This window comes from Knufia obscura (assembly GCF_036327395.1).
Source record: "Knufia obscura strain CCFEE 5817 isolate CBS 148926 chromosome Unknown scaffold_5, whole genome shotgun sequence".
NCBI lineage: Eukaryota > Fungi > Ascomycota > Eurotiomycetes > Chaetothyriales > Trichomeriaceae > Knufia > Knufia obscura.
The window spans coordinates 1,831,225-1,847,033 of record NW_027042691.1 but is presented as its reverse complement, the minus strand read 5'-3'; the positions used below and the strand labels follow the sequence as shown (position 1 = coordinate 1,847,033).

The following is a 15,809-nucleotide window of genomic DNA, read 5'->3' as shown; positions in this document are numbered from 1 at the left end:
GCCACAGCTATGTTGAATAATCGCGCAAGTCTTGCGACAACAGTCCACCCTTCATTCATAGACGCTGAGCAGACAGAGCTCCCACAATACCATTCGTTCGTTCGTGCACCAGTGCATAATCCATCCCAAGCTGGAATGCATAGACATGATGTTGCGATTTCGATGGATCTCTCGTATCCTAGGGCTCCTCCTCTATCCCCAGACTTCATTCAACTTGGTTTTGCAGTGTCAAGCCAAGAACGTCGCGAGAGTGTCTTCGAGGCTGAAACCGGACAACCGATGACCTTGCCGACAAGGCGGAAGCAACGACCGCGAAATCAGACAGAGCGTCACAATCGGGAATTGATCAGGAGACTTGGCGGCGCTTGCCCAGCTTGCAAGTCAAGGAAGCGAAAGGTAAGATGCAAAGGAGGTCTCCCACCCGGGCGTCGAACCGAATGGCCGCTTGGTCAAGCATAAATCTGCGGCAATCAAGCACGAATTTTGGCAGGTTTGGCGGCCACTCCGTTCGACACCCGGGTGGTCCCCTTGGTGCTTTCAGCTTCGGGCCTATATTTTCTGACTGATTGTAGTGTAGCCCGTCCCACACGAGGTCGAGTCCCTTCGATGGAGGCTCTTCATCGTCTTCTTTCGTGCACGTTCGTCACGCGAGGCGAGAATTGGAACAGCTGTCGGAGCTGTGATGGTCGACCTCGATCGAACATCGAGACGACAACAGACTCTGCTTGGATAAGCAGTGGTTGCTGGGCCGCGTGCGTGGTACAGAACGAAGGTATCTTAGTTCTTTGGTGAACCCGGTTCGAATTTTGGCGTTGATGATGTTTTTATTCCGTAGTGCTATTCAACATAGCTGATTCGGTCTTGGATTCACAAAGAAGCAGCAGCTTCAATAGCGCCGGCGGCTTTGAATGCAGACTTATTCGTGAACACGACCTCGACAGGATACTTCCATTCCATGAATCTCTTCCAGCCATAGTATGCAAACTTCCTGCCGAAGTACTTTCCAAGATAGGGCACCAACACCATGCTCAACAGAAGCTCCAGCTGTTGCATGCTCTCTTTCCACTCCCGTTCAGCATCTGATTCGCCTTCCTCTTCACTGGTCGTGCCTTCGTCGGAATCTGGTTCGGAGGGCAGATCATCGAGCTCTTCTGTGTCAGCTGTACCGGTGTCGGGTGCATCAATCATTGATGGTTGTGAGAAGGACGGTTCGGAGATGTTCATGTACGAGGAGGATCCGAGGTCGTCGGCCATCTTGGGGCTGTTTTCGTGTCGACCGCTCGCCGTGCCGTCGTGAACGGATAAGAGTGAATTGAGTTGCGTCAGCTGTTGGTAAGAAGTCACGATTTCGAGCGATGCTTCTCGTGCTGGATATGGCACGGCAGCTGGCTCACTGCATCTCAAACGCCGGCCCAACCGTCCGCATTCACGTGATCTGTTTGGAGAAGAACCTTGGAAACATCGGCTCGCACACGATTGAGTCATAACCATTCTGCCATTCATGACTGCTTGCAAAGACCACTGACACCTCTTCGATAATAAGTTCTGATTAATATTCATCAACACAAAGGCCATCCAAGATCGTCTGTCACATTCCAGGACAATCGCCAACATGGCCGAAGTTGTACGTCACGGGATACCCCACCCTGCACCCTCCCTGCAGACGCATCTTTCACCTGTGCATTCTGACATGACTAACATTTCTCCTCCTCAGGAACAGCCACTTCCAGATCGAAAGCCACGAAAATCAGTAGCCTTTAGTGAAGGCGCAACAGTCATGGACGAGAATGGCCACATCTCAGAATCCGCTCAGGATGGCTCAAAAACCACAGCAGAGAAGCACTCCTCGCCTTCGATAGACACGGGCGTCGAGGAGGTCACAAAACAGATGGAGGGCGCCGACATGTTCGCCGGCATGGCAAAGAAGAAGAAGAAGTCGAAGAAGACCGAAGATGCTGACGGCGACGCTGCACCTGCCGCCGATGGCGAATTCGACCCTTCGTCACTGAAGAAGAAAAAGAAGAAATCCACCAAGCCCAAAGACGATGATTTCGAGGCCAAGCTCGCAAAGGCTGGTGTCGAAGGCGCTCCAGAGGAAGAAGCCGAGCAAGCCGTAGAGCAAGAAGGTGACTGGGAGAAGGGTACTGGCATCTGGGCACACGACAACAAAGCTCCCATCGCATACCCGCTCCTCCTCAACCGTTTCTTCGAGCTCATCAATCATTTCAACCCCGATATTCTCGCCCCTGGCAGCAGATCATACAAGATTCCTCCGCCACAATGTCTGCGAGAAGGAAACAAAAAGACCATTTTCGCCAACATTGCTGAAATCTGCAAGAGGATGAAGCGAAATGATGAACACGTCATTCAGTTCTTGTTCGCTGAATTGGGTACATCTGGCTCAGTCGACGGAAGCAAGAGATTGGTCATCAAGGGTCGATTTCAGCAAAAGCAAATTGAGAATGTGTTGCGAAGATATATCATGGAATATGTTACTTGCAAGACCTGCAAGTCGCCGGATACTGAGCTCAGCAAAGGGGAGAACAGATTGTATTTCGTTACATGCAATTCTTGTGGTTCGAGGAGATCGGTCCAAGCCATCAAATCGGGTTTCACCGCACAAGTTGGAAAGAGGAAGAGGATGCAAGGTTAAGCAGTTTCCTTACAAGTCTTGCTGGCATTCGATGGAGGATGGTCTCTATCATTGTGAACGCCGTGGCTGAACCATGTTCAGTTGGCAGGGACTGCTGTTCCGCCCGGGGGTGCTCCTCAGTTCTAGTATGTATGACAGTTGTGCGGCATGAATGGCGTTCACGGAATGGCGCTGCACTGGGCGACCGTTGCAACCACGATATATACAGGCTGGCAAACGCAATCCAGTTCATTATGAACTCTCCTCATTCCTTCTCAGCGTGCTCTAAGCTGTATTTGCCCCGTTTCAGCCTGTCTGCACGGCTTCTTCGTTCGCGCCACTGTTGAAGACCTCTACCAACACTATCTACCCTGACATACTACATGCACGTGCATGCTGACTGAGCAATGTCGAGTTCTGCACATGGCTATCATGTCTGCAGCGACTGTTATCTGCATCGGATGCCCTGTTTTCTTGGGCTTCCTATGCTGATGAGGCAAGCATTTCTCGGTGGATGCCGAACTCAAAATAGCCGCCGAGGACTTCCATCTCAGCCAATCCTGACTGCTTCTTCCATCCTCCCACCTTGTCGCGTTGTCCAATTGCTCTGCAACATATCGAGGCGGTACGCTTGCCTGCGTGGCCTCGTCAAATAATAGAAATGCTCTATGCTCGCTGTGCTTGCCAGACTGAAATCCATTGTAGCACCATTCGCAGCACTTGCTCCCTTCCTACTTCCCTGCTGCCATAGCTGCTCACTACCATCAAACTAATCTTGCTTCTACTTGCTGACAGCAGCTTCCTCGAGCGTGACGACTGGCCGTTCTTCTCATCTAACGCAGTGACGAACCTCTGACCACGATGTCATTTCCCGGACCACCGCGGCAAAAGCACTACCCAGGTAGGTACAGGTGGACTGTCGCCGAGAAACCTCAACTGACTAGGAACAGCACCTCTGGATTCATCATGTACGCTTCTGTCAATCTCGTGGCCTGCGCTTGACTAATCTGGCAGCATTTCCTCCACCTCCGGGCTCTGGCGGCTCCCACGACTACCCGCCACCCCCAGCAACAGCAGGTTTCTTCCCACCACCTCCCTCCTCCCCTCCACCGAGTTCAGGCCAAGATGGCTACCCAAGCCCACCACACATGTACCACCCACACGTCCAGCGAGCTGCCTCCTACAGTACCGTGCCGCAATCAGCACCAGCCTTCCAGACCACCTTCAACCACTCCCAGATCGCAACCCCTCCTCCTCAGCCCCAGTTTGAGCAAGGCACGAGTCCTCCACCCGAAAAACAAGGCGGTCGGCGAGCCATGATGGCAGCAGGCCTCGGCCAAATTACCGAAGAAATGGGCAGCATGATGCGCACACCAGAAGCAAGAGCACGTGCACAAGAAGCCGCCGCAAAAGAAGCAAGACCATCTTCTCAAGAAATCACACCAGCAGTATCAGGCGTACAGCCCGGCCAATTCACTGGCGCAAAAGGGACGACCGCCGACGACGTGGGCACATTCAACGGCGGCTCCTACCGAATCTCACATAGGGATACAAATAGCATATTGACACTGCAACTGGCCATGGGCTGTCCGATCGGCGCAAAACCAGGCGCTATGATCGCCATGTCCCACAGCGTGACACTGAAGGGTGCTGTCAAGTTTAGCATGAAGAAGATGTTAATCGGTGGTGATGTGACACACTCGACCTTCACGGGACCAGGAGAAGTCCTTCTTGCTCCGCCGTCGCTGGGCGATATTCACTTGTTAAGAATGAGTGGAAATGAGGTCTGGAATGTGGGCAAGGACGCCTTCCTGGCTTGCACGCAAGGTGTGATCAAAGAATACAAGAACCAGAGCTTCAGCAAAGCCATGTTCTCTGGCGAGGGATTGTTTGTCTACAAGATCTCGGGCAGCGGTATACTCTGGATGTCGAGTTTTGGTGCCATTATTAAGAAAGATCTGGTCGAGGGGGAGCGGTACATCATCGACAATGGCCACCTCGTCGCGTGGAACGCCAAATATGTCATGGAGCGAGTTGCAAGTGGTGGTATCATCTCTGGTATGTCCAGTGGAGAAGGTCTTGCCTGCCGGTTTACTGGTCCGGGGACTGTCTACATGCAGACGAGAAATCCAGGAGCGTTTACGGCCTTCATGAATGGACAAAGACCTGGCGAAGCATAACGAGCAAGCAACATGTACGGACTGTAAAAATGGTGCTATGGTTTGAATTCAGGATACTCGACACCTTACCCATCAACCCTCAATGAGCGAATTCCCAACACTACTTCCACTCAATCGAAATGGAACTCATTCTTCTTGAACGGGTTGAGCTGCACATTCCCCAAAAAGATATCCTGCAACCAGATCGGCAACCGTCTCGTCCCAGCTTGCGCTTCAGCACTCCTCGGCATATAGATCTGACCACTTCGGTGAGCCACGACCTGTTCCAGAACCGCCTTCGCAACATTGGACGGAGGATCAGCGACGATGCCATGCTCTGCAAGTTTGCCCTCGAAGCCCTTGATGATACCAGTTGCATGCCACGATGGGTGTACGGACGTCGTTGCCACAGTGAAACCATTCTCATAGCGGGAGAGGAGCTCGTTTCGAAGACCTTCAATGTCAGCATATCAGTCTCAGAACAAATGCGAAGAGCCACCTACCTTCATGCAACGCCAGCACACCAACTTTGGTCACGCAGTAATCCACAAGACCAGGCGCAGAGACGAAGCTCGCCATACTGGCAATCCCCACGATATGTCCCTTCTTCGCATCAAGCATACCAGGCAGGAACTCACGAATCAGCACGAAATGGCTCGTGAGGTTCACCGCCATGATCTTCTGCACAAACTCAGTGCTCGTGTCGAGAAGGGTCTTCCCGGCTCCTATAAGGGAATTGTCAGACCTGGTATGACTATGACGGGTCATGTTTTTATCCCCACCGATGCCAGCATTGTTGATCAAGACACTCGGGTTGCCATGCCTGTTCCTGATTTCACTGCAGACACCACCTATGGCGTCGAGGTCGGAGAGGTCACACTTGTAGTAGTAGACCTCGGGCACTGCATATATCACCATTAGCACTCATTCATCAAAGCATGGTGGGTCTTAATCGAGTCACTCACATTTCTCAAGTTCACTCGGCAACTCCTGCACATCAACAACAACCACCTTCGCCTTCCCAGCAAACTGCTTCACCATCTCATAACCAAAGCCACTGCATCCACCCGTAATAAGCACAACCTCCGTCTTGCCATCCCACCTCCACCTACTCATCGGCTTCATGCCCGGGAGGTACCACCCATTCAACGCCAGCGAGTTCAGCGCCTTGTTCGCGCGGTCAACGACACCAAGCGCAAAGAGTACCTTCAATAAGGCGATAATCTTCGCAAGTCGGACGTCGCTAGTGGCTCCGATGTAATTCTTCAGCCTGTCGGGCGTGTTGTTGCGGACTGGGGAGAGGAGGCGTTCACGAAGCTCTACCGGGCCGCGTGTGAGAGCCCATAGCAGAGGACCTGTGAGAAGGGGTTCGCTGGCGATGTACCGTGTTGCGACGAGGGGGAGACCTATGGTTGTTCGTATGGCATTGGTTGCTTTCTTGATGGGTGTTGGTTCCGCCATGCTGAACAGATCTAGCAAGCGTTCCTGGGTGTTAACAGTGAGATAAGATAGAATCTGGTTCGCAACGTAACGCGAAGCAGTAGCGTTTAGAGAATCACCAGGCCCAAATTCAATGTGCTCAGCAGGAGAGAGATCTGGTTTGCGAATGCAGGTTACCTCAATGCCTCACGGCTGATGTTAGTATCGTTGAAGATGACCGAGCTCGCCAAGCGGCCCAGTCTTCATGGAAGTGCTCACGAGAGGAGGTGATGCAGGGCATCGTGATCACCCGTGATTTCCTGCTGCCGAACTTGCCTCGGCGACTGAGGTCGTCGTTTGTGGTGGAGCTGGCCTAAGGAGCCTTTGGCTCATCCCTGCCTTCCCCGCAAAGTAAGTCCTGAATCCATTGGACTAGTCCGTCAATCAACGTTCGCGTACAGTTTGTAGTCAGCGCTAATAATGCTTCAGATGAGTAGTTGTGGCTGTGTGTAGGGCCTGAGCAGGTTCATGCTCGAGCATTCGTTTAGACACTCTTTTCGATACCCGCGGTTCTGGTCAGGTCTCACGGACGAACCATTTCTTGCACCACGTAGGCCTGCTTCTCCGTGATCAATTTGAACGACTTCTCAAATGCATACCTGTGACTACGAGGAAACCAATGGCTTGATGAAAGCGTCGCGTCTCATTGCAGGAATCAACCAAAGTGTAGATATAATACTATACAGATGTCCACTCAATTCATAGGGAACCCCAAGGCTTTCTCGGCCCGTGCTCGACAATGTAAATCTAGGATCCGACAGAAGGACCGGACGCCATGCGATGTAGACAGGTCAAGCAAATAACGCCGTAAGATGACTGCCAAGCCCACCATCTTCCGACGACACATTACTGGTAGAACATCTGCTGTTGCGCATTAGGATAGAAGTATGGACCTGGTTGCATCATGTTTCCCATGGGTGGATAGGCGTATTGCTGCGCAGGGTCGTAGTAATACACCATGCCGTTCGTTTCGTACGCCGACGATCCCTGTTGTTGTCCTTCAGGACCAGATGCCGCAGGTTGCTGTGCTGGTGCCATGACTGGTCCTCCCATGCCCATGCCATAGCCCATATTTTCTGCAGGCTGCATCATGTGGTATGGCATACCATAATATGCTTGCTGTGGCATGGTCGGGTATGGCTGGAATGGTTGAGCATAGACTGCACCTTCAGGTATATGTGGCATCTTCTGCTGTCCCTGTTCTTGCATATGTGCTGGTATCTGCTGGTGGAAGGGCTGCTGAGACTGTTGCTGCGGTACATTCATTGACGGAGATTCGATGTTGTCAATGGATACGGTCTTTTGAGGTGTAGGTTGGTGCATGGGAAGTGTAGTTAATGGACTATGGATGATGGCCGAATTGTCGCCCATGAACACGTCCGCACTCTGCATGCCTGGGAAGAACGCATAGTTGGGGTGTGCAGGCATTCTGACAACCGGCTTCTGCATTCCCATAGGGTACTGAGGCAGAGGCATCCCGGTCGGAGTGTGTATACCACTTCCCGTGGCTGATGCCGCAATCGAGGGTCTCCTGCTCATGCCAATGCTTGGGGTATATGCTGATCCACCGTACATGCTAGTGCGCCTGCTTCCGCCAAAGCTGCCTCTTCCACGACCTCGAAACTGCTGTTGATTGGGCCGCATTGCTCGAGGAATGAAAATGAAGGATCTTTCGGTGCTCGGGAAGATATAGCGAGGGTGCTCGTTGGGTATCGATATTCGCACAGGCTTGTCTCTTCGTAGAGGTGGGCGATGCTGGGGAAGGAGAGTGTAGTGTTTCTTGACCATATTTGCAGAGCTCTTCTTTTCGATGCCAGGTATTGACACATTGACTGGTACCTTCCCCAACACCGTCGTGGTCGAGAAAGATCGATTCGGACCAGCGGGTGTAGCTGTTGAAGGTTGATTCATTGGTTGCGAAGGTTGGGGCGCTGATGCCACTGGTTGGTTGACTGTCTCGTGTAGATCGTGCGTCCATTGCTTGCCCGTGTCATGTGTGTACGAGCCATAATTGCTAACAAGGTTAGTCAGGCCTCAGGTTTCGTAGGACTCTAGCTTACCCTCTATGACTCGGTGCACCATACCCTCTGCCACGACCTCGCGACGTAGCTGGCAGGGCATATTGCTGCTCTTTTGACCGATCATCGTGCATTGAGTATCCTTTCCGTGGCTGCGTGCTTTGCAGGCTTCCTATGCGCTGATTCTTAGGCTGGATGGGTTGCGATTTGCTGCGCTGCTCCGGTTGCGGTGGCGGCTGAAGCTGACTGGCATCGACTTCCACGGCTGCATCAAAGTCCAGCTCCTCAACAGTCTCGCCATCCTGGATCTTCAGGCCATTGACCATAGCTTCGGTATCAGCCGTTGTCTTGAATGTCTCTGCGGATCTGGTAGCATCGGCCGGTAATGCCTGTTTGTTGAGGACTGGGGAGGGTGTCGTCTCTTCATCCGCCGAGTTGCCGCTCACATCACCATCTTCTTCAGACGTGACCGAGCCTTCGCTAGAGGCATATGCTGGAGCATCCCCAGCTGTTGAGCCATCTTCTTCATCATCATGACGTCTTCGGCGTGGCAGCAGCCCTCTTCGAGACTTTGGAGCTGCCATTCTTTCGAGTAGACGGGGGCGCCAGAGGTCGAGGAAAGAGCTCAAGAAGAGGCTGAGGAGGATGAGACCATGGTTCGCAGTTCGGCACAGATGGCCTCACCGGAATGCTGTCGTATTTAGGTGATAAACTGAATCAGCAATTTCTTTGCCGCATGTCTACACTGAGTGATACGCAGGTATTATGCAAACTGTTAGATGATTGCGCACGGTGAGGATAGTGATGAATGTTGCAGACTGTAATGGTGATGGTTGGCTTTCGACAAGTCGAGTCTGCAGGCTGTTGTTGCCAAGGGTCGTGCTTTCCACCCCAGATTTGCTGCTGAGACTCGATCTGTCGATCTTGAGAGCTGTAACGTGTTTCCAGTTCCGCTTCAATCTCCACCAAACATGCATTTATCTCAATCTCGACCATATGGCTATTACATGATATACTCTACATTTACTTCTTAATAGGTAGCAAAGCGGCCTGACGCTTTAGCATATATAGCAGTGACACCGAATGCAAACATCTATCAAATACGAGGGCGACCGTGAATGTTGTACACCAGCTGAAATACCGAATAAAATTGCGTTTTTTCACAGGGTGAGCTTGTAGATAAAGGCATCGTGTACCCAGGGGATGAGATTAGATCTTCTACTTGTCCGAACCGGCGAGTCTCTTGAAGTCCTGGAGTGCTCTCGAAAACCAGGAAGGAGTCATCTTCTAAACTTGCGCCTCGAACCTGAACAGAGAACAGAAGGTGAACAGCCGTGTGCCTTATGGGCACGATCTGAAATACCCCAGCTTCCAGCATTGACTAACGAAATCGGCACTAACTGGCCAACCGCTTCGAAGTACAAGCTCAGTCGAACACGACTTTCTTTCCCGTCCCCTCCGTGATGGCTCCAGTCAGCTTCTTGACCGTTTCATCCTCATAACCATTCCGCCGCCTGTGTTTGTTGTCCGAGTCTCGCTTCGTGCGCGGTGGTGGTGCGGAACCCACCTGGTCGTTGACCTCAGTGATCGGAGCTTGATTCTCCGCAGCATCATCCGGGCCGGTACCATTTGTCTTCTTAGCTTCCTTGCCAAACCGCTTGTTGTACCTAGTCACGGAATCCTCCGCAAACTCCATTCTCAGCTGCCGTCCGTTCATCTGCTTCAGCCATACCCTCCTTTTTGACTGCTTAGCATTCGTGCTGGTACCTTGCTCAATCCACCCCCTCATAGCAGCCTGAGCAGACGACAACTCCTCGAATTCGACCCAAGCATATCCTTTGCACTTTCCACTATCTTCAAATGTCGCTATCTGTGTCTTCTGAATGGCGCCACAAACACCAAAATGTTCTTCTAGCATCTCCGTAGTCGTGTCGAAGGACAAGTTGCCCACAAACACCTTCCTGCTCGGCGTCTTTCCACTGGCGATGTCCTCCTTGCTTGCGGGTCTTCCCTCGAAGCTTTTGGCGTCTTTGATGAGTACTCTCCTACCAGCGAGCAGCTTCTCACTGAGTTCGAGACCATGATTCAGGGCTGTCTGATCCGCAAAATCGATGTAAGCAAACCCTTTGTTCTGTGGCTTGCCGTTCTTCATCGGTCCGCTTGGCATGTGTATTCTAGTGACCTCGGCTTTTGTGATCGGGTGATCAGCATCGCCAGTCACGAAACTCATCAAGTCATCCCTTGTGGTGAAGAATGAGAGATTGCCAATCCATATACCAAAGCCTGATCTACTTTGATTGGTCATAGGATCGATCTCCTCCTTTCCTTTAGAGGCAGAGGTGATCGCAGATTTGGCTTTGTGTGCTTCATCCTTCGATGGGTCGGTCTGTGCTGTTTTGCTTCGTTTGGCCTTTCGCAATGCTTTCTTGGATGGTGGTTCGTCGGCATTGATATCGACTTCAAGTTCGGCGAGGTCTTCGTCTCTTTTCCGCTTCGACTTCTTCGATTCCGCCGATACGGGGACAGCAGTGGTGACGCTCATGATAAGGTGCTTCACAAGTGGTATGTGTCAATCATTCAATCCGAGCTACAAACCGTTGAAGGCGGCTGAAGACGAAGGACCAAAAACTTTGTGGAGACCTCGACGATCTGATCGGGTGAAGATCGTAGGCTATGACTAGCGCGTCTTCGCGTTTGGTGTTCAATGCGGCTCAATTACGCTCTGAGAAGGGTGCTGCGAGCATTCTTTCAATCTCAATAATTACCATTGCCTGTCACTCTTCTTCAAGTTCTGCCAGCTACCGGCTCATTACGTACTTGGTGCGTTGCTTGCGAATATGTCCAACGAAGCATCTCCAGCGCCGGCGGCACAGCCAGACCCAGCCTCAATGCCATCGACAGTCTATCATCCTCACAAGTCGTATCGAAGGAAATACAGAAAAATCATGGTCAAATTCGAAAGACAGATGCGGGAAAGCAGTACACTGTTCAGGGATCAGCAACGAATCCTCGACATCTCACAACGGATAGCCGAACAGAATGATCAGATCCTCTCAATGCTGCTTGAGCTCAATTCCCATCCGCAAATACCAGCACGATTGAGGTTTGATCTGAGAGATCCGGCACCGCAGAAGGCGCGATCGAGTGATAACGTGAACAAAGAAATAGCCACAGAGCAGCTACGACTGAAGAGATACAAGGTCCAGAAGGGAGACATCCGACAACCAGAATACGACGACTACGAGCAATATGTACTCGGCACAACAGAGTTCGCGCCTCAGATATCATACTCGGACTTGGTATACAAGCCTTTGCGCGGTCCCCTTGAACGAGCGTCAGAAGAACCGGACGACTCCGCGAATACCCTTGCAGGTGGCCTCTTGTCAAGCAAACAGGAAGAGCAATATCTACAAAGCCTAGACAGTTTCCTTGATGGGAGAAGCGTTCATCCAAGAGCACACGCGACGAGTAACATCGGTTACCCACATCCCGAGAAATCAGCCGATCGAGAAAGAGAATCACAAATTCGAAACCCAGTATCGGTCTACAACTGGCTGCGCAAGAATCAACCGCAAGTGTTCCTGCAAGATCCGGATCACGACAAGACGAAGATTGCAGCAGCATTACGAAAGTCTAAGAGAGAGTCGATAGCGAAAGCACCAAAGGTTGAGCCGGAGTTGTACGATGACGATGGTATTGCTCTTGAGCCAAGCGGGTCAAAGGGAAAGAGAAAGCGCGATGAAGACACTGGGTACAGACCGAAGGGTGGCCATGCAAGGCCAACAAAGAGGCGAAAGGAGGACTCGGGGAGAAGATCCAAGCGGGCCTCTATGGATATATCAGCATCGTGATCAGGATGAGGTAAGCATAGTTTGGCTGACCTCAGCTTCGCTATTTTTCTATCATAGCGACGCTATCGAGCCAGGGATGTTTACCACTGGTATTCGAGAGTCGTCCTTGAGACATTCAATATTCCAAGCCGCAACTTGCTACTCGCATTATTTAGATAGTGAGGCCCTGATACGCGGATAGATCGTATTAGAACCTTTCCTCCGGGTTCCGAATATGCCTGGCGTGCTGACTTCACAAAGCTAGTCGTTCGGGAAATGGCTTCTTCCCGAATGCCGCATAACTACGTAAGATTCCTTGGTACTCCTACTGTTCCAGCTGAGGCATATTCCCTTCGGACGAGAAGGCACGTTTCTGGGGCCGAAAGATACTCTTTGCGGTGCATGAGCACGAGTGTTGAAAGCAGACATGTGCTTTTGTGCCAAGTATCAAGTCAGAGTCGGGCTGACGTTGCCCTGGCTGATCGCCGAACAATGCGCAACTTTTGAAACGCTGCGACCTGATTTCAAGATGTAAACAGTGCTCTGCCAGGTCTCAATCGCACTTTCTCTGCTTGTACCAATTCGTTGGCTAATGCTAATGATGCTCTTGAGTTCGCGAACATCTCTCCGTCCTTCAAGTTGCTTGATCTTACCGCACTGTTGACCGGTATGGAGCAGATTGAAATCCATAGCAGGGTGTGCTTCTCCATGCTCTCCAGTTTCATATGACACGTGCTAACGACTGACTAGAGCTACCTCCTACGATGGGTATACGCAAAGTCAAATTTCACCATCTCATGGACGGTCCAACCTCACAAGCGATCCATCAACCTGGGACTATTCAAGCATCCCGGTGCACTCGCATCGCTACCAACCGTCGCGGGCCTGCCTCCCCTGTCTGCCACCTCGAGCCGCAATGACGAAGATCCAAGCGAAGGCCAACCAGAAGTGGTGGAGAAGCTGGAGCATATGGGAATGAAGCAGGTGGTGAAGCTGGGCAAGTGTGAAGCAGACCGGTTCAACCAAGGACGATACGATGTGCCAAACGGGGAGGGAGGGCATTATGCCCTGGTCTTCGACAACACCTTCTCGAAGAACACTGGAAAGACATGTACCTTCTTCCTTCTTACATATCCCTCAAAGGATCAGCACCAGATTTCCTTCGGCGCGCAAGTACATCACTCACAAGCGATGGCTTCGGCAGTGTCGTTAGCACCACCAATTGGAGTGAGGTCTCGAAGCCCGAAGCTGGGAGCAAAAGAGAAGCAATCCGTGGACTCATTGAAGTTGGCTGCGGAGCAAGCACAGAAACTTACACCTACTACATCATCCCCAAGGTCAACAGAACAGGACTCAGGTCAGATCTTCACAGGTATCTTGCACAAGAGGAGGAGAAAGAGGCACCAAGGCTATGCAAGGCGATTCTTCAGCCTGGACTACACTTCTTCCACCCTTTCCTATTACCACGACCGAAATTCATCAGCTCTACGAGGAGCTATCCCTTTGTCGCTTGCGGCAATCGGGGCCAATGCGAAAACACGCGAGATCTCAATCGATTCAGGCGCTGAGATCTGGCACCTGAAAGCCAGTAGCGTGGCAGACTTTGATGGGTGGAAAGCTGCGCTGGAGAAGGCTTCTCAAATAGTTATCGACAATGCTGCAAGTGCAAGCCTCGACATTGACACGCAAATACCGACAATACGAGCACCCGCCGCAGACGACCTTAACTGGGACCGTCTGGAAGCATTGCTGAGCAAGATCTCTGGCACTCGAGATGCTGTACGGCGTCTATGTAGCGACACCTCCAATGGTCCCACCGCCCCTCATTCTCCTTTGCTGGACGGCCCAACGCCAACAATTTCTGAGCGTGAAGGTGGTGACAGTTATTTCCCTGAAGATAAGCGAGCATTCTGGAAGAGAAAGCCAAGCGGGACAGACATGAACAGAAACATTTTCAAGAGAAGTGTCTCAGCACAGTTAGCGGTACCTCTTCCTAGCGGTCCTGGTCAGATGAGTCCAAGCCTGCCTCCTCCTTCGCCAACCCACGACAACATGAAAGAGATTCTGAACAACTTAGACTCGGTCATCGCTGAGTTCTCCTCGTTGGTCGGAGAAGCAAAGTCAAGGAACAACTCAGTGCTACCACAGTCAGCCATATCGCGGATGAGCATGGAGTCGCAGGAGTACTTTGACGCCGAGGATCAGACGATGAGCAGGAGCGAGACACAGTTGCTCGACCTTCAGGATGACGAGTCAAGTGACACGGAGGACAAACGATCAGGAGCAGGAGATTCAGACACAAGCAGCGACGTTGACGATACTACGACTCTGGGAGGTAGAGCCTTCCGCTCGGGTAGTTTGTCGTCGCTCATGCCGCCACCTTCAAAATCCCTTACACCTCTTCCTCTTGGTCCGGTAAGACGCCGGGTCACCGTCAAAGCACCTACTATCATGCCACCGTCGTTGATCGGCTTTCTGCGCAAGAATGTCGGCAAAGACCTGTCAACCATTTCTATGCCTGTCTCAGCAAACGAGCCGACTAGCCTGTTACAAAAGGCAGCCGAGAACCTTGAATACTCAGAGCTTCTAGACACAGCATCAAAGAGCAACGATGCCGCACAGCGTATGTTGTATGTGACAGCATTCGCCTTGTCCTCTTTCTCCGCCGCGCGAGTCAAGGAACGATCAATACGAAAGCCATTCAATCCCATGCTTGGTGAAACCTACGAACTCGTTCGCGAAGACAAGAACTTCCGTTTCATCGCCGAGAAAGTCTCGCATCGACCGGTACAGCTCGCCTTCTATGCTGAAGGTCAGGGTTGGTGCATGGCTCAGTCGCCTCTGCCCTCGCAGAAATTCTGGGGCAAGTCGAGCGAAATCATCACTGAAGGCAAAGCACGGGTTGTGCTGAACAGTGTAGGAGAATGCTATTCTTGGACGCCTGCAACATGCTTTTTGAGAAACATCATCGCTGGTGAAAAGTACATTGAGCCTGTCGGAACCATGTCCGTGATCAATGAGACGACAGGGTGGAAATGTGTTGTCACATTCAAGGCTAAGGGCATGTTCAGCGGAAGGAGTGAGGATGTTGACGTTCAGCTTCTGGACCACAATGGTGTAGAGCAGTCGCTGGGCCTGACAGGAGCGTGGACTTCCAATCTTGTGATCAAGGAGGATGGAAGAGCTGATGCCAGAAGGGAGGTTTGGCGTGCCGGTAGTCTGGTTGACAGGCCAGAAAAGCACTACGGTATGACAAAGTTTGCGGCTGAACTCAACGAGATCACGCCTGTCGAGCAGGGCAAGCTGCCACCCACAGATAGCAGATTACGATCTGATCAGAGAGCTCTTGAGGATGGCAAATACGATGATGCTGAGAAGTTGAAGAATCAGATTGAAGAAGGACAGCGAGCAAGAAGAAGGGAAATGGAAGCTGCTGGTGAAGAATGGTCGCCTAAGTTCTTTGTGAAGGTCAATAGTGGTGATGAGACGATATGGCGACTCAAGGCCGGTGGGCCGGATGGGTATTGGGAAAGGAGAGCGAAGGGCGATTGGAGTGGTGTTGTTGATGTGTTGAAGGTAGAGTAAAATAATGCTAGTACAGTACTACGCAGCAGTATTTTTAGGGTCAGCCACTTCGGGAGGGCACCAAGAGTGCAAGATCTTCATGGCAGAAAGTGTGAATGCCATACTA

The 15,809-nt window shown here is 51.6% G+C and overlaps 7 protein-coding genes across 7 annotated transcripts; 3 read left to right on the top strand and 4 right to left on the bottom strand.

Annotated features, from left to right (window-relative positions):
* Nucleotides 1-867: 867 nt before the first annotated feature.
* On the bottom strand, nucleotides 868-1,254 carry PMZ80_005473 (uncharacterized protein; the record flags this gene model as incomplete). The annotated part of the gene is made up of 1 exon (XM_064873893.1): nucleotides 868-1,254. One exon carries the CDS (start codon nucleotides 1,252-1,254, stop codon nucleotides 868-870), a length of 387 nt encoding a protein of 128 aa, XP_064730997.1.
* Nucleotides 1,255-1,612: 358 nt separating this feature from the next.
* Nucleotides 1,613-2,653, top strand: SUI3 (translation initiation factor eIF-2 beta subunit; the record flags this gene model as incomplete). Its single annotated transcript, XM_064873892.1, has 1 exon — nucleotides 1,613-2,653. One exon carries the CDS (start codon nucleotides 1,613-1,615, stop codon nucleotides 2,651-2,653), a length of 1,041 nt encoding a protein of 346 aa, XP_064730996.1.
* An 840-nt stretch (nucleotides 2,654-3,493) lies between these two features.
* Nucleotides 3,494-4,812, top strand: PMZ80_005471 (uncharacterized protein; the record flags this gene model as incomplete). Its single annotated transcript, XM_064873891.1, has 3 exons — nucleotides 3,494-3,533; nucleotides 3,583-3,600; nucleotides 3,647-4,812. The coding sequence occupies 3 exons, from the start codon at nucleotides 3,494-3,496 to the stop codon at nucleotides 4,810-4,812; spliced, it is 1,224 nt and encodes a 407-aa protein (XP_064730995.1).
* Nucleotides 4,813-4,922: 110 nt separating this feature from the next.
* Nucleotides 4,923-6,252, bottom strand: PMZ80_005470 (uncharacterized protein; the record flags this gene model as incomplete). The annotated part of the gene is made up of 3 exons (XM_064873890.1): nucleotides 4,923-5,245; nucleotides 5,295-5,693; nucleotides 5,757-6,252. 3 exons carry the CDS (start codon nucleotides 6,250-6,252, stop codon nucleotides 4,923-4,925), a joined length of 1,218 nt encoding a protein of 405 aa, XP_064730994.1.
* Nucleotides 6,253-7,116: 864 nt separating this feature from the next.
* On the bottom strand, nucleotides 7,117-8,872 carry PMZ80_005469 (uncharacterized protein; the record flags this gene model as incomplete). Its single annotated transcript, XM_064873889.1, has 2 exons — nucleotides 7,117-8,284; nucleotides 8,331-8,872. The coding sequence occupies 2 exons, from the start codon at nucleotides 8,870-8,872 to the stop codon at nucleotides 7,117-7,119; spliced, it is 1,710 nt and encodes a 569-aa protein (XP_064730993.1).
* An 842-nt stretch (nucleotides 8,873-9,714) lies between these two features.
* On the bottom strand, nucleotides 9,715-10,830 carry NOP13 (Nucleolar protein 13; the record flags this gene model as incomplete). The annotated part of the gene is made up of 1 exon (XM_064873888.1): nucleotides 9,715-10,830. One exon carries the CDS (start codon nucleotides 10,828-10,830, stop codon nucleotides 9,715-9,717), a length of 1,116 nt encoding a protein of 371 aa, XP_064730992.1.
* Nucleotides 10,831-12,787: 1,957 nt separating this feature from the next.
* On the top strand, nucleotides 12,788-15,703 carry OSH3 (Oxysterol-binding protein 3; the record flags this gene model as incomplete). Its single annotated transcript, XM_064873887.1, has 2 exons — nucleotides 12,788-12,814; nucleotides 12,869-15,703. 2 exons carry the CDS (start codon nucleotides 12,788-12,790, stop codon nucleotides 15,701-15,703), a joined length of 2,862 nt encoding a protein of 953 aa, XP_064730991.1.
* Between the last annotated feature and the right edge of the window lie 106 nt (nucleotides 15,704-15,809).